At 36.7% G+C, this 17,436-nt stretch overlaps 1 protein-coding gene across 2 annotated transcripts in view; it reads left to right on the top strand.

Annotated features, from left to right (window-relative positions):
• The first annotated feature begins 302 nt into the window (after nt 1–302).
• The window catches only part of TAF12 (TATA-box binding protein associated factor 12), a 26,763-nt gene continuing 9,629 nt past the window's right edge, over nt 303–17,436 (top strand). Inside the window, exons 1-4 of one of the 2 annotated variants that reach the window (XM_037010736.2) lie at nt 321–429; nt 13,390–13,474; nt 14,203–14,454; nt 15,658–15,735. In XM_037010736.2, the coding sequence (XP_036866631.1) occupies nt 13,403–13,474; nt 14,203–14,454; nt 15,658–15,735 (402 nt within the window). In that variant the 5' untranslated portion in view covers nt 321–429; nt 13,390–13,402. Of the gene's footprint in view, nt 430–13,389; nt 13,475–14,202; nt 14,455–15,657; nt 15,736–17,436 lie in introns of both variants that reach the window. The other variant, XM_017669716.3, reaches the window with a different exon arrangement.

Below are 17,436 nucleotides of genomic sequence, written 5' to 3'. Positions count from 1 at the left end.
TATTACGATAAAGACACCAACCGAAAATGGCGACCTCTAAGCTATCCGAGGGCGTCAATCACCGGTCATGATAGCGATATATATATACGACAGCAGAGTCTGCAGAGAAGAAACAGCGAGGGCAGGGTTCGCAACGCAGGGTAGAAGACGCAGAGCTCGCCAATGCTGCCAGTCAACCACAAGCAAGAAAAAGCCCAGCAGTCGGACCAGACCCAGAACCCAGAACAGCGACCACGTGTCGCAGGGCTCTCTACGTCTGCGCAAACCAGGCGCGCGCCCGCCGGCCGGAAGAGCCGCGCGTTTCCGGGTTGGAGGCGGGGAGCGGTGCCGGAAGTACTCGGGGAGGGCCGAGCAGTCGGACCGGCTGCTGAGACGAACGCTTCACTGGGGCAGTCTCCGCATATCATGGGGAGATAGACGCTGCTGCCTGTGAGTCTTGGGCCCTGGCAGTTGAGGAAGAAGAGCGGGAGGAGGGTGTCAGGACTCAGACCCACAGTGGGTCAGTGTTTGAAGAACCAGGTTGTGGAGGAGACGGGGCTGTGTGAGGAATCATGCTCTTGGGACGGGAATGAGGGATCGGGACTCGGAGAAGACGCGGCTGTGGGGACCCGGGCTCCAGACGGGACTTAGGGAACGGGGACGGATGTGAGTTCTCCGGCATCTGAGGGAAAGCGGTCTGAGAGGGACAAGATTGTGAGGACTCTCCCTCTTAAGAGGATAGGGTAGGAAGGGAACGGGTGTGAAGACACGGGCTCCTGAGAGGTAAAAGCGGAGCTGTAAGGACTTGTGCTCCTTAAGAGGCAGAAGCGGGACAGTGAAGACCCAGGCTCCTAAGGATTCACAAACTGGGCAGCGAAGAACCTCTCAGGTTCCTGAGAGCCAGGAGCAGTAAGAGAACACTCGGGTTTGGGAAGGAGCAGGAGCGGTCAGTGAAGACCGGCTTCTGTGGGGACGGGATCGGGGCTGGAGTCTCCGAAGTATCCGAGGGAACAGAGCTGTGAGGATCCGAGCTTCTAAAAGCGGAGCATATAAGGGGCCATGGCAGTGAGATCAGCCTCCAAGGGAAAGAGAGTTTGGAAAAGATTTTTTTCGCATATTCTCAGAATCCAGAGTAGTAAAGGATGTATTCAGGGGAAGACGACGACTCCTTCGCGCTGCCTAGTTGGCTTTTGGCAGGCTTTTTCTTGTGTCAGATACTTATCTAGGAAGCCCACATGCAAGCATCTTCATTTTCTGCTTCATTCTTGAGAAGCTCTGCTGTGAAGTTGAAGCAGTTTGAATTCAGTACTGTACTTGATAAGTACTTTAAATCCCATTCCACTCCTGATTGAGCACAGCTCTCTGCATCTCTCAAGTAAAAAAGAACATCAGAGATGGAAGGGCCCGAAAAGATCATTGTATTTAAACTCCTGTTTTACGTGTAAGGAGGCTAAGGTCCAAAGATGGCTTAGGATCACAGTGAGGCAAATATTAATTAGATCATAATTTTGATACAATCCCTTTGTGGATCAAATAGGAGATGCTTGATTAATATTGTTCCAGAGTATTTGCTCTAACGTCAAACTCCAAAGGAAAATTTTTACAGATTCTAATACTTCTTTTTGACTTTTGTTACCGAATTGACACTGATATAGTGAATGTCACTTACCAGGTAGGAAACCTTTAAATGAATCCTCCTTCCCCAACAAATACAGTAAGCCATTTAGAAAGCTGTAGATGATTAAATTGTATACTGTATTTTTAGCATAAGCATTTTCAAGGTTTTGCAGGTTTGGGTCCAGACCACCGCAATAAAGCGAATATAGCAATAAAGCACGTCAAAAGAACTTTTTTGTTTCCCAGTATATATAAAGGTTATGTTCATACTGTAGTTTCTTAAGTGTGCAATAGCACACTTAAAACAGTGTACGTATCTTAATTTAAAAAGTTTTATTGCTAAAAAAGTGCTTACTATCATCTGAACTTTCAGCAAGTTGTAATCACTGATTACAGATTGCCATAACAAATATAATAATAATGAAAAAGTTGAAGTATTAGGACAATTACTAAAATAAGACACAAAGTAAGCAAATGCTGTTGGAAAAATGGCACCAATAGACTTGCTTGATGCAGGGTTGCTACAAACCTTCCGTTTGTAAAAAATGCAGTATCTGCAAAGTGCAATAAAGCAGTGCAATAAAAGGAGGGTGTGCCTATGCAGGAGATGGCTGCTTTTAGATAAGAATGGTAGGGTGACTTGGACCAGTCACTTCTCTTCAATAATATCTTTTACTGAAACCCATTTAAACAAACCAGGCACCATTGTAAGCACTTTCAAGTATAATATCATTAAATTATCACAATAGCCCCATAAGTTAGATATTGTTAGTCCCATTGTGCAGATAAGGAAATCCATTCAGAGAGGTTAAGTACCTTGCCTGAAATCACATTGTACTAAGTGGCCCTGCCCCAGTCAAACCCAGTTTTGTGTTTCTAAAACTTTTTTCCTACTTGTTTAAGTGGATTCCTTTCCATGTTTCAGTTTACGCATCAGCAAAATAGAATAGCCATACAAGCATACCTTTGAAGAAAAGCACCCCCTCCTCCTTAACTCCTCCTAATTTCAAGTACTTAAACTTTGTAGAGTACTTAGATGTGAGGTATTTGAGGAGGACTAAGTTACTGTGTTTTGAAAGAAGCAGAGATAATCAAGATAAAAAACAGGACCTGAATAGAACTTTTTCTCACAATAGAACTTTTCCTCAAATTTAATTCTAAAGTTAGGAGGCAAAGAGACCAATCTGAAAACCAAGGGTTTAAATTGGATTAACTTTACAATGAATTGTAATATGAACTTGATGATAGAAATTGGGCTTCCTTAGTTGAAACTACTATTTTTCCCAAAATTTTTTCATGTGCCTTAAACACTGCACTGTATGTAAGTAATCAAAACTTATACCAAATTATGAGGTAAAGCATGCCCATGCCACTATTTCAAAGTACATTACAGTCTGCACAGTGAAACAGGTGTATTGGAGGAAGAAGAAAATCTTTGACATCTGTACATACATAGGGATTAATTTAAAATAAAATCTTACATGATTGTTAGAACTGGAAAGGGACTTTAGAATTTGCCTGGGTACCACTCCTAATCATAGATGTAATTAAATGAAACCCTAGTCAAAGGGTGCTCACATAACTCAGTAGCACGAGGGTGGCAGTCAGCGCTCCTGACTTGGGTCTTCCCTGTGCCACAGTACTTCTCATCAGCCTCCTGCTGGCCATTTGTTACTACCATTTTTTCAATCCACTGTTCTTTTTTAAATGTCTGCAGTCAAAAGAATGGTTATAGGATGCTGCCAACAGCAGGATGGAAGAAACCTTTAACACACTGATTTTTAGAACTAAGACTTAGAAGAGGAGAGCATAATATCAGCAAACATATTAATGTATATTAAACATGTGCCATACACTCTTCTAAATGCTTTAGATATATAAACTTAGTTGTCACAGAACTCCCATGGGGTATGCTGTGTGATTAGCTCCATTTTCCAGATGAGGAAATTGAAGCATAAACAGATTAGATAATGAAAAGCTAATAAGTGGCAGAGTTGGTACTTGAACTTAGACACTGCCACCAGAGTCCAGGCCCTTGACATTGTTCTGTACTACCTTTCTGTTAAGTCAAAACCACCTAAAAGAAGATCAATCTAGTAAAAAAAAAAAACTAATGGAAAAAGTCCCACATTTCTATTGCTCTCAAGTCTCATAGACTACAATAAATTGATTATTTTTGGTTTATTTAGGCTGGGAAATATGAGCTCATTTAGGTACATCTAGAAGCCAGTGAAGAGAGAAACACGAATAATACCTTGTAAAAAAAAAAACCCAGTCATTAAGTTATCCACTGCAGTGATAAGGCTTTCATGCCATCATTTGGTAGTCCCCTTCACTTCAGTATTTTGTTTAAATAATAAACATTTAGAGGTAAAAGCATTTTAAGATAGTCTAGTCTTCTATTACCCTATTCTCATCACTTAAAAAAAAAATCTGTTAATGGAAGAGGCCCAGACAATGCGATGGTCTTATTACTACTACAAGGTCTTCCCTGGTTTCCTACCCTCTGAAAAATCAGATCCTCTTACTACAATAATAGGCTTGCAACTGGATTTCTCTTTGAGATACAAGGTAGTTAAAAGGAAAAGCATTAGGGCTTGTCATCCTTAGCCTGTCAACCACAGTTTAAATGTAACTGCTGCAGGAAGGAAAGATAGACTTGGTATTTAATTGAACTCCCAGCCACACAATTTTTTGTGATAGGATTCTTAAGTAATTTCTACTGCAGATCACAAGGGCATGGACTTTCTGACTTACTTTATGAATCCCATAGCACATGATTTTGACTATGCTAGTAAGGGTTTATTTTGTATTACAGTTGTTCTCTCAAACTGTCTCACACTTAATGCCTACAGTAGTATATCCCTAACTCTTGGCATTCTAAGGAAGTGAATTAGAAATTTGAGTAGTCCAGAGGCAACGATGATATATTACATAATGGAATTCAGGTTATTTATGGTCACTTTATTCCATTGTTCTTGATCAGCATCATCCACAATTAAGCTTGATGAAAGTTGTCAGTAAACAAGTAATTTGGGTATTGGATCATTGGCCATTCTGATCAGGTTGTGCTGTTTTGTTTTTTTTACCTTATTTTTAAATTTATATACCATAAGATTCACTCTTTTGGGTGTACAGTTCTATGAGTTATGACAAATACACACTGTCATGTAAGCACCATACATGTTACCTAACATGTTACACAGTCCTCAAAATTTCACTCATGCCGCTCTTTTGTAGTCAGATCCTCCTCACCTTAGCCCCTGGCAACCACTCATCTGTTCTCCATCCACATAGCTTTGCATTTTCCAGAGTGTCATATAAATGGAATCATACAATAAGTAGCCTTTGAGTCTTGCCTCACTTACTTAGCATAATGCACTGGAGATTATTCGTATTGTTGCACATATCAGTAGCCCTTCCCTTCCACTGCTGAGTAGTATTCCAGTATATAGATACACCTGTTATTTGTTTATCCATTCACCACTTGAAGACATCTGGATTATTCCCAGTTTGGGGCAATTATGAATAATATAAACATTCACATACTGACTTTTATGTGAATATAAGTTTTCATTTCTCTAAGGTAAATACCTAGGAGTGGGATTGCTGGTGGTCATATGTAAGTGTATACTTAACTTTATATGAAATTGCCAAACTGTTTTCCAAAGAGACTGCACCATTTTACATTCACACCAGAAATGTATGAGGCTTTTAGTTGCTCCAGCACTGGTCTGTTTACTTTTTTTAATTTTAGTTATTCTAATTGTATTTAGTTGTGTCTCATTGTGTTTTTAATTTGCATTTCCCCAGTGATTTATGATGCTGAACATCTTTTCATGTGTTTATTTGCCATCTGTCTATCTTTGGTGAGGCACCTGTTCAGATCTTTTGCTCATTTTTTAATTGGGTTTGTTTTCTTGTTGAATTTTGAGAGTTCTTTATATATCCTAGATACAAGTTGTCAGGTATGTGATGTATACATATTTTTTATTAGTCTGTGACTTGTCTTTTTCTTTTGCAAAGCATTAAGTCCACTTTATTGATTTCTTCTTTGTGTGTGTATTGTGCTTTTTGGGCTTTTGGTGTTGTATAACAACTCTACCTGACCCAAAGTCACGAGAATTTTCTCCTATGTTTTCTTCTAAATGTTTTATAGTTTCACATTTTCACATTTAAGTCTGTGATTGGTTTTGAATGTATTTCTTCAGAGGAAACAAAACAAATAGTTCATTTTAATTTTTTTCATCGGTAACATATGGACATAGTACAGAATTTGGTATACAATGGAAAATAAGTCTCCTCCCTTTTCCCTCGTCCCTTAGGCCATCCAGATACTACCATTCCCTTCCCCAAAACAACCACTGTTATTAGTTTCTTATGTATCTTTCCAGGAATAATTTATGCATTTATAATTATGTCTGTTTATGATAACAAACTATTCTCATTGTTCTGTAACTTGCATTTTCATGAATAGTGTATCTTGGAGGTCATTTCATGACCTTCCTCATTTTTTAAAAACATTTCTTGAGCTATCCACATATATAATTCACCAATTTAAAGTGTACAATTCACTGGATTTTTTTTTTTGTATATTCAGAGTTGTGCAACCATCACCAGAATCTAATTTTAGGTTATTTTTGTCACCCCTAAAGGAAACCCCATCCTCACTAGCAGGCAATTCCTATTTGTCTCCCCCACTTTCCAGCCTCAGCAATCACGAACCCACTTTCTGTCTCTATAGATTTGTCTATTCTGGACATTTCATGTAAATGGAATTACACAATGTGTCCCCTTTTATGATTGGTTTCTTTTACCTGGCATGCTGTTTTCATGAGTCCCATTCTTTTTTCAGTGTATTCCATTATATAGTTATACCCCAATTTTTTTAACTACATCACTTTTTTTTTTCTCCCTCTCAGGAATTTTTTTAAAATTAATTTATTATTTTTATTTTGGTATCATTAATACACAGTTACATGAGCAACATTGTGGTTACTAGATTCCCCCCATTATCAAGTCACCACCCCCCACCCCATTAGAGTCACTGTCCATCAGCGTAGTAAGATGCTACAGTCACTACTTGTCTTCTCTGTGCTATACTGCCTTCCCCGTGCCACCCCACACATTATGTGTGCTAATCATAATGCCCCTTATTCCCCTTCTCCCTCCCTTCCCACACACCTCTGCAGTCCCTTTCCCTTTGGCAACTGTTAGTCCATTCTTGGATTCTGTGAGTCTGATGCTGCTTTGTTCCTTCAGTTTTTGCTTTGTTCTTATGCTTCACAGATGAGTGAAATCATTTGGTAATTGTCTTTGTCCGCCTGGCTTATTTCATTGAGCATAATACCCTCTAGCTCCATCCATGTTGCTGCAAATGGTAGGATTTGTTTTCTTCTTATGGCTGAATAATATTCCATTGTGTATATGTACCACATCTTCTTTATCCATTCATCTACTGATGGACACTTAGGTTGCTTCCATTTCTTGACTATTGTAACTAGTGCTGCAATAAACATAGGGGTGCATATGTCTTTTTGAAACTGGGCTCCTGCATTCTTAGGGTAAATTCCTAGGACTGGAATTCCTGGGTCAAATGGTGTTTCTATTTTTAATTTTTTTTTTTTTGATAAGGCATCTCTCATATTTATTGATTGATCATATGGTTGTTAACAACAATAAAATTCTGTATAGGGGAACTCAATGCACAATCATTAATCCACCCCAAGCCTAATTCTCAACAGTCTCCAATCTTCTGAAGCATAACAAACAAGTTCTTACATGGTGAACAAGTTCTTACGTAGAGAATAAGTTCTTAAATGGTGAACAGTGCAAGGGCAGTCATATCACAGAAACTTTTGGTTTTGATCACGCATCATGAACTGTAAACAATCAAGTCAGATATGATTATTTGCTTGATTTTTATACTTGATTTATATGTGAATCCCACATTTCTCCCTTATTTTTTTTTAATAAAATGCTGAAGTGGTAGGTAGATGCAAGATAAAGGTAGAAAACATAATTTAGTGTTGTAAGAGGGCAAATGTAGATGATCAGGTGTGTGCCTGTAGACTAAGTATTAATCCAAGCTAGACAAGGGCAACAAAATATCCACGGATGCAGAAGATTTCTCTCAAAACAGGGGGTGTGAGGTTCTAAGCCTCACCTCTGTTGATTCCCAATTTCTCACCTGATGGCCCCCCTGCGACTGTGCCTGTCTTAGGTTGTTCCTCCCTTGAGGAATCTTACCCGTCTCTGGCTAACCAGCCGTCTTCCGAGGCCATACAGGGAAATGTAAAGTTGGTGGTGAGAGAGAAGCAATATTCTTTGAAAAGGTTAGCTTTTTACTTCTTTACAGATTTATGCCCTGTGGCTTCTATGCCCAGCATTTGTCTTGAGGTATCTTTACCACTTGGGAGAATTATGATACTCGGTAATTTTCGATATGAGGCACGAATTCTACTAAAGGGTTGTAATTAGGAAGGAAGAAGAAAAGCTATAGAAGTAGCAGACGGAAGAAAACATGGGAAGATTGATTATTTCTTTGGCATAAATTCTTTAACTACATCACTTTTGATTGACATTTAGGTTGAAATTCCTGGTATGTATAATACTCTACTCAATTACGAGTTCAACTATAATTTAAATTGCTAAAAGTGGAACTATGGAATCCAAACAACTTATACTTTTCTAATTTTGGTAAACACTGCCAAGTAGCCTGTTATAGAGATCTCTAATTTATATTCCCCCTACTCCAACAACATATGAAATGACTATTTCTCCATAAAATTTTCAAGCACAGTATGTATAAAACTTTTTCATTATTGTCAAGTGTGGAATAAATAGTACCTTGTTTTTATTTGCATTTTTATTATGAATGAAAATAGGGATCATTTCATTATTTTAAGAACCCTTTGAGTTTCTTTTTCTTGACTGTCATACTTTGCAGTTTTTCTTCTGGGTGGATGGATACTTATTGATTTGTAGGTATTTTTTAATATATAAGTGAAATTAGTCCTTTCATATATATTGTGTATATTTTTGCTGGTTTGTCTTTTGTCCTTCAACTTTATTATGTTTGTTGCCATGCATTTATATTTATATAATTGAACATGTCAGTTTTTTATGGCTCCTGAGCTTTGGGTCATCTTTAGGAGAGCTTTATTTTTTCTTGAGAATTTTTTTTCCCACTTAAAAGTAATTCAGATAATTATACATTTCTATAATTATAAAAAATAATACAGAGAGAAGATCCCTTATGCACTTAGCCCAGTTTTCCCCAATGGTCACATTTTGTAAAACTGTTGTGTAATATGAGGATCAGGATATTGACATTGGTACAACCCAACAATCTTAATCAGATTTCCCCAGTTTTATTTGTACTTGGTTGTGTGTGTATGTGCATGTGTGTTTATGTATTAAATCCTATACAATTTAATCACTTTTATAGGTTCATTTACCCATCACTACCGTCAGGATACTGAATGATTACATCACAAGGGTCCCTCATATTGCCCTTTTATAACACATCTCCCTCCCACCAATCCACAACTGCCTCACTAATCTGCCCCCTTATTTCTAAAATTCTGTCATTTCAAAAATGTTAGGTAAATGTTATATAAACATACTCTTTTTGGATTGGCTTTTGCTCAGCATAATTCCCCAGAGGTTTATCCAAGTTGTTTTGTGTATTAATAGTTTCTTTTTGTTACTAATATTCCATGATACAGACATACCACAGTTTGTTTAACTGTTCATCTGTTGAAAGATACCTGAGCTGATTGTATTTTTTGACTATTAAAAATAAAGTTGCTGGGAACATTCACATACAGGTTTTTGTGTGAAAGTAAGTTTTCATTTCTTTGTGATGCCTATGACTACAGTTGTTAGGTCATATAGTAGCACGTTAAGATTTTTTTTCATATCAACTTTATTGAGGTATTAAAATTTGCATACAATAAAATGTATACATTGCAACTGTACAGTTCAATGAGTTTTGGTAAATGTATGCAGCTGTGTAAACATCACCTACTCAAGATAGATAGAGAACATTTATATCACCTCAGAAACTTACCCCATGTCTCTCTACAGTTACTCTCTGCTCCAACTAACACTAGACATTAGTTTTTAGATAATTAGTGATTAGAATTTCATATAAATGGAATCATACAGTATGTATTCTTTTGAGACTGGTTTGGTTTATTTTTTCCACTTAAATATTTTAAGGTTCATTCCTATTGTTTTGTGTATTAGTGATTTATTTTTCTATTTTTTAATAAATCATGTCTTAGAAAAGTTTTAGATTTGTAGAAAAATTTTTGGAAGCTTATACAGAGTTCCCATATACCCTGCACGCACTCTCTCCATTATTAACATCTATGGTGGAATGGTACCTTTGTTAAAACTCATGAACCAACATTGATACATTATTATTAATTGAAGTCCATAGTTTATTCAGATCTTAAGTTTTTCCATTTAGTCTTCATCTCTCTTTAGGCTGCTCTGTGACAGTACGTATTTAGATTTTTAGGAAACTGCAAACCATTTTACAAATAGCTATCCCATTTATGTTCCCACTAGCAGTGTATGAGTGATCTGCTTTCTCTGCATCCTTGTCAACATTTGGTGTTGTCACAATTTTTAATTTTACCCATTCTGATAAGTGTGTAGTTACATCTTATTTTAGTTTTAATTTGCCTTTCTTTGATGACTAATGATGTTGGATATCTTTTCATGTATTTATTTGTCATTTGTATATCCTCTTTGGTGAAATATCTGGTCATGTCTTTTGTCCATTTTCTAATTTAATTACTTTAAAAACTGTTGAATTTTGAGAGTTCTTTATACATTATATACAGTCTTTTGTTGAATTTGTAGTTTGTAAATATTTTCTCCCAGTTTGTAGCTTGTCTTTGCCTGCTTTCCACATGGGCTTTCATAGAGGAAACTTTTTAAATTTGATGAGAGCCAGTTTATTAGTTTTTCCTTTTATTGGTCATTCTTTTGGTGTCAAGTAAAGTTTCTGCCTTTCTACAGCTCAGGTTTTCTCCTGTTTTTTCCTAAAAGTTTTATAGTTATACATTTTACATTTAACTCTATGATCCATTTTGAGTTAATTTTTGTGTAAACTGTGAGGTTTAGGTTTCAGAGTAATTTTTTAAAATCTCTTATATTTTATCTAGTATATGATTTTATATTTAAAATTTAAATGTCTGATCCATCTGGAATGGTGGAGCGTATGAAGAAAGAAGTGTATATACCTCTTCTTATCCCAGATAGACCAAATATTTAAATTTTGAACTTGAAAATAGATGTTTTCCAGATGTACTCAGTCATATGCCACCACTTACTCAATAATTATCTCTTCCATATTGGTATATACTATGAGCATTAGTATATAGGTTTGTGTGGACCACAAGTTTTCATTTTTCTGAGATAAATGCATAGGAGTGCAAACTTATACCTATTTGGGGGGATTTGATTTATTTTCCTTAATCATAGTATAGTTTACATACAGTAAAATATATAGGTCTTAAGATGGCCAACATCCAAAAGACAAACAACAACAAATGCTAGTGAGGATACAGAGAAAGGGGAACCCTCCTACACTGCTGGTGGGAATGTAAATTAGTTCAACCATTGTGGACAGCAGTATGGAGGTTTCTCAAAAAACTAAAAATAGAAATACCATTTGACCTAGGAATTCCACTCCTAGGAATTTACCCGAAGAAAACAAGATCTCTAATTCAAAAAGACATATGCACCCCTATGTTTATCGCAACACTATTTACAATAGCCAAGATACGGAAACAACCTAAGTATCCGTCAATAGATGAATAGATAAAGGAGATGTGGTACATATACACAATGGAATATTATTCAGCCATAAGAAGAAAACAAATCCTACCATTTGCAACAACATGGATGGAGCTAGAGGGTATTATGCTCAGTGAAATAAGCCAGGCGGAGAAAGACAAGTGCCAAATGATTTCCGTCATTTGTGGAGTATAACAACAAAGCAAAACTGGAGGAACAAAACAGCAGCAGAGTCACGGACTCCAAGAAGGGACTAGTGGTTACCAAAGGGAAGGGGTTGGGGAGGGCAGGGAGAAGGAGGGAGAAGGGGATGAAGGGGCATTATGACAAGCACACATAATGTAGATAGTTCACGGGGAAGGCGATATAGCACAGAGAAGACAAGTAGTGACTCTATATCATCTTAGTACACTGATGGACAGTGATTGCAATGGGGTGAGGGGGACTTTATAATATGGATGAATGTAGTAACCACAATGTTGCTCATGTGAAACCTTTATATTGTATATCAATGGTACTTTAATTAAAATTAATTAATTAGCAATTAAAATTTTCTATAACTGAAAGCACAGTATCTGAAAAAAATGTACTAGATGATTTTTAAAGCCAATTGGGAATGACAGAAAAAAAATGACAGAAAAAAAAACTTAAAGATACTTATTTTTTAAAAAATGTACAGGTCTTAAATATTCAGTGTGATGAGTTTGACAGTTGTATAAACCCATGTAATAATCACCCATCCCAGTATGTTATCCAGTGAAATAAAGAAACGATCTAGGACACTAAGGGCAATGTCAGTCTGGTAATGGGTGTCTGGTTATCATCTGCTTTGTTTTGTTTTGTTCTAATAGAAGAAGTAGTTCACTTGCCCAGAATTACTGAAAATGCAAAAGTATTGTTTCATTCTCAACAAGATCAATGAGTATGGTAAATTGCCATCTAGTAGTCTTAGGGAGAAACTTTGGTTTTTCTTACATTATACAGAGTCCACTTATTCACAAAAGTAACTGATCTGATTAATAGCCATTTGAAGCTATTCTTTAAGATTAATTACTATTTGATATGTGATTATTCATGTTTGTATTATGAAGATAGGCTATATTTTTTGTCTCCAGATCTTATCACAATAATTCCCATTATTCCAAAATCTCTATTGTAAAAAAAGGCTTCCACTTATTTTGAGCAATACTCAATACTATTTGGGAAGTTCCTTGAAGGTTGAGAATGTTATTTGAGAGGTAAGGTATAGTATATTCAGTGTGGTGAACATACTGATAATCTTTAATAAGGCTTTTTTTCATAGAACTTGCTCTGGGAAAATAGTTCGCTTTTATAACATTAGAGCAACTATTACCATGTTAACATATTTTCCTACTCTGATTTTCCCATAGGTAATATTTGTGGGTAAGGGGAAAGGAGATATGGACCACATATGGTTAAAAAAAACAAGTGATCCTGATGCTCTGTTGTCCCCCTCAGCTGGCTCTTGGTCATTTAACCAGTGTATAGTTAGTTGCTTTTATTAAGGGTAAACCAGGAGAAGGTGATTGTTCATATTAGAGAGTTAGACAGCTTGTGGAAGGAACTCAGCAGTACAGGCAAGAGCAGAATAGATGCAGATACTCACTTAGGTTGCTAAGCTTTATCAAGTTCTGAAACCCATTGCCATGATTCCTGCAGGTTCAGATTCCACAGTTTCCGCCAATAAAGTGTTTCATATGCAGTTAGTTTATCCCTAAAGATAGAACATTCATTTTATTGGAAGAAAGTCTCTGTTACTATTATCATCATTAATTAATTTTCAAAATCATATGTGAAAGGGTTGGAGATATTTGTCTTGGCACCCTGTATGAATAAGGAGAAATGTTTCTCCACATCCAGTTTGCCTGGATCCTGGTTGACGAAGATGTACCAGGCTTTGCAAATGAAGTGGTTCTGTGGCAAGATTGGTGCTTGATGCCAGTTGTTCATTTACAGGTAGCTTTTGAAAATGGCTGCCTCTCATTTCACCGGGCTCACGGCTGTTGCTGATGTTATTAAAGATCTAGACACTCAGATAGCTGTAAGTAAGCTCCTTGAGGCCACTGCGGGCGAAACTTGGTGAATGTGCTCGTGAACTTGATGACACCAAAGCTGAGGTCCATGGTCAACATCAAGGCTCTAAAATTTAGGAGTCTTGGCTACTCCAGGCTAGGGACTCTGCATGTACTTCAAGATTGCTAACACTCAGAGAAAATGTGTTCTTGATGAGAAAAAGAAGAGCTTACACTAACAATTGCTAGAGCTTATGTGTGTTAGACATAGCCCTGACATAGACTTTAGCATGTTTTGAAATGCCAAAAAGAGCTAATCTATTTTCTGAGGTTTTGTGACTGAGTTTTAAGTACGTGACTGTGCCATAATTTATTTGAATTTAACATTATTTGATGGTCAAAAATAATGCATGTAGTACTTAACCATATTCTGTTTTTACAAAGTCTTTAAAAGTGTTCTAGTCATTCTAACTTATTTTTGTACATAAGATACCTCTTTTCATTTACTTTCTTCCATATTTCAATTTTGTTGACTATTTCATTTAGCTTTTGGAGAAGAGATGTTTTCTAAATACCAGGTGAGAGCAACAAGGATTCTTCATTCCCTCCATTTTTAATGTGCAGGTGTCAAATGGTCACTATCTCAGATGTACTGAAGACTCTTCAAAGTCTGATGGACCTCATATAATTTTACTTTTAAAACTCACCATTTGTTACAGGTGCTTCTGGAGCTAATTCTCTTGTTTTCCTTCTACAGTTGATTGGCCTCGGTCCTCACAGCTCCAAAAAGAAACAAGATCTTGATAAGCTCTATGAGCTGAAGTCCAAAGCTCGGCAGATTATGAACCAGTTTGGCCCCTCAGCCCTAATCAACCTTTCCAATTTCTCATCCATAAAACCGGAGCCAGCCAGCACCCCTCCACAAGGCTCCATGGCCAATAGCACGACAGTGGTAAAAATTCCAGGCACTCCTGGGACAGGAGGGCGTCTCAGCCCTGAAAACAATCAGGTATCATCCTCCTTTTTCCTCTCTGTAGGTACCTCTCATCTGTTATCATATCAGTAGTACTTTGAGAGATATCTGTCTCAGATGCTGCCTTTTCTCTCAGCTGAAAAACAAGGTCTTTTTCCTCCTTTGGATTTCTGAAGTTCTTTATTGATTATTATGCACAATGTTTATCCAATTTTACTCTGTAGCATATGTGGGTATACACAGGCATATATATATATATGCACAATACATGCATAGCCATATACACACACAGTAACACCACCTTGCCTATGACAAGTTTTCATATATATGTGCTATGTAATTATTAAAGTAAAATAATTAATGGATTCACCATTCATTATTTTTGTAATAAATGTACTGTTGCCTCCAGTCTTCTAGTTCATCCAGCTGCTGCTATTATTAATCTTCTGAAGTGATTCTAAAATCTGACCCCCTCTTTCTACCCATGATCCCTCTAGAGCCCCAAGAAATAAGAAATAAGTGTAATTTCATTATTATACAGAAATAATAAATGGCCTATAATTATACACTACTCAAAAATAACTATGATTAGCATTTTAATGTATGTCTTTTTATTTTTTTTAAAGGCATATATATGTGACATATTTCCTTTATGAAAGAGGGATAATAGTTGTACACATTTATACAAATATTTAGTTTTACAGAAATGAACACATGTTCCCTACCCTGAGGGAGCTTTTAGCCTAAGTCAGAAATAGGCAAGGTTATAAATATACACCATGACAGAAGGGCACACACAGTAGAGCAGAGGTCAAAGGAGGAAGTGGTTCCTTTAACCTGAGTTAGCTGAGTGAAGCATCATGAGCTGAGGAGGTAGGAAGAAAAGTGGGAGCATGTTCAATGGCACCAGGGGCATCAGTACAATTTATGGTGGTCAGAAAATCTCAAATTATTCAGTGTAGAGGGAAGGTAAGGCACAGTGAGAAAAAGAGATGAGGCTGAAATAAACTGATGAGATGAGAGATGTTGGCCTCTTTTCCAAACTGCCCTTCCTGCTTCTCCCTCGACTACTTCTGTCTGGAGAGTGTAGTCTTGTTGCGTTGCCACCAGGTAGGCCTGACTTAATTCTTTGGAAAGTAGAAACTAAAACAAACAAATTGATAGCCTTTCTTTATTATAGAGTAATGAGTTTTGTTTCCTCAATAGTTGGCTGAAAAATCTTCTCCCAATTAACTTTAGGTATTGACCAAGAAGAAATTACAAGACTTAGTAAGAGAAGTGGATCCAAATGAGCAGTTGGATGAAGATGTGGAGGAGGTAAGGTGGGGTTGGAATCCCAGAGATGTGTCCCCCTTAGAGCTAGTATAGAATAACAGTTAAAAGCACATACTTTACAGGCAGCCAAATCTGAATTGGAATCTTGGCTCTGCCACTTACCAGCTTTGTAGCTGTGGATGAGTCATGTATGCTTCCTGAGACTCAGCTTCCTCCTGTGTTGATAGGGTCTGACATTATTCACCTACAGGGTTATTGTGAGGGTCCCAGGGAATAACTTAAGTATAGATCACCTAGCAGAATGCCATGTACTTGGTACCTAGCAGCTACTGTTACTTTGGCTTGTCAAAAAGGGCATAGTCTGTTGGTCATAGGGAATCACTATCAATTTTAGTTGTTTCTGTAATACTCCTTTCTATTTCCAAGTAATTAAGTTACTTAAACAGATATTCTTTGATTTGTTAGTTTTATAATCTGTTGACTTCCTGTAGATTAGAATTTTGTTAAAACACTCATACACATGCCAAATAACTTTCCTTTTCCTCATTTTTCCAACATTGTTTTGTCACAATTTTTAGATAACTCAGAAATCAGTGTTTATATTATGCTAATTATTTAAATATCGTTCCCCACTGAGCCAAGTCATGTCTATGATTACCTTTCCTTGTACAACTTCTTACTTGAAGTTGATAATTGACTCATTTTTATTTACTTAGTTTTCCTTTTATCCTCTTTATTCTGCTTCTGCTGTCAGCTCTCTTATATCCCTAACAACATTATTTTCCAGTGCAAAAACAATCTATTGATTTGGATTGTGTCCTGTTTGTCCATCCATGTCATTGCTACCCCCACACCCCTTTGGAGATTTCAGTCCCAGAAACCTCCATCCTTTTCTGGTCTGATTAATTTTAGGCCACTTATACAAACTGCTCCTGGGTCTTCCTTTTCTTCTTTTGCTCTTTTGAGTTCTTGTTTCCTAGATCCTATATCCTCTTCTTACTTTACTCCTTTTTGTTAGAGCACTTTTTTTGTTACTTCATACAAAAGGATAGCTGAGAGGTAAATGTCTGAAATATCTACCTTCTAACCTCACACTTAATTTTTAGTTGGCTGGGTTTAGAATTCTGTTTTGGAAGTCATTTTTTTCCTTTCAGTTGTGAAGGCATTACTCCATTGTCTTTAAAAATCTCCTGTTAAGAAATCCTACTCCATATATTTAGATATGCCAAACCATATCTATAATGCTGTTATATTTAATTTTTTACATACCACAGCAACATGTAGACTGTTCAAAATATGTCTTTTTTGATCATTAAGTTTCAGGTGTTAAATCTCTATTAAAAATCTACTACTTAAAATTTAAAAAAAAGAAATCTTACCCTATTCTAATGCCATTTCTTTTTAGAGTCTTACCTTTTTCCTGTTTTGAATTTTCATATGAACCATAGTGTGTGTGTCTTTTTTCATTTGTTGGGCTGAGTTCTTCGAAGCTTCTTTTATCCTAGTGACCTGAGTGCCTCAATCCTAGGATGATTTTGTGTATTTTGGGTTTTGTTTTTTGGCTTTTGCTAAGGAATATGTAACAATAGGGAAAGGTAACAAAAACAATATAACTCCATTTTTATTATTATTTTTTAACCAGAGGGGAAACATTTGCCCTCTTTGTGTGTGTGTGGTTTTTTGGTGTAGCAATTTTACTGAGAGATAATTTATATACCATAAAATTCACCCATTTGAAATATA

This window comes from Manis javanica, chromosome 4 (assembly GCF_040802235.1).
Source record: "Manis javanica isolate MJ-LG chromosome 4, MJ_LKY, whole genome shotgun sequence".
Classification (NCBI taxonomy): Eukaryota; Metazoa; Chordata; class Mammalia; order Pholidota; family Manidae; genus Manis; species Manis javanica.
Note: the sequence above shows the minus strand (reverse complement) of the source record. Positions and strands in the feature narration are given on the sequence as shown.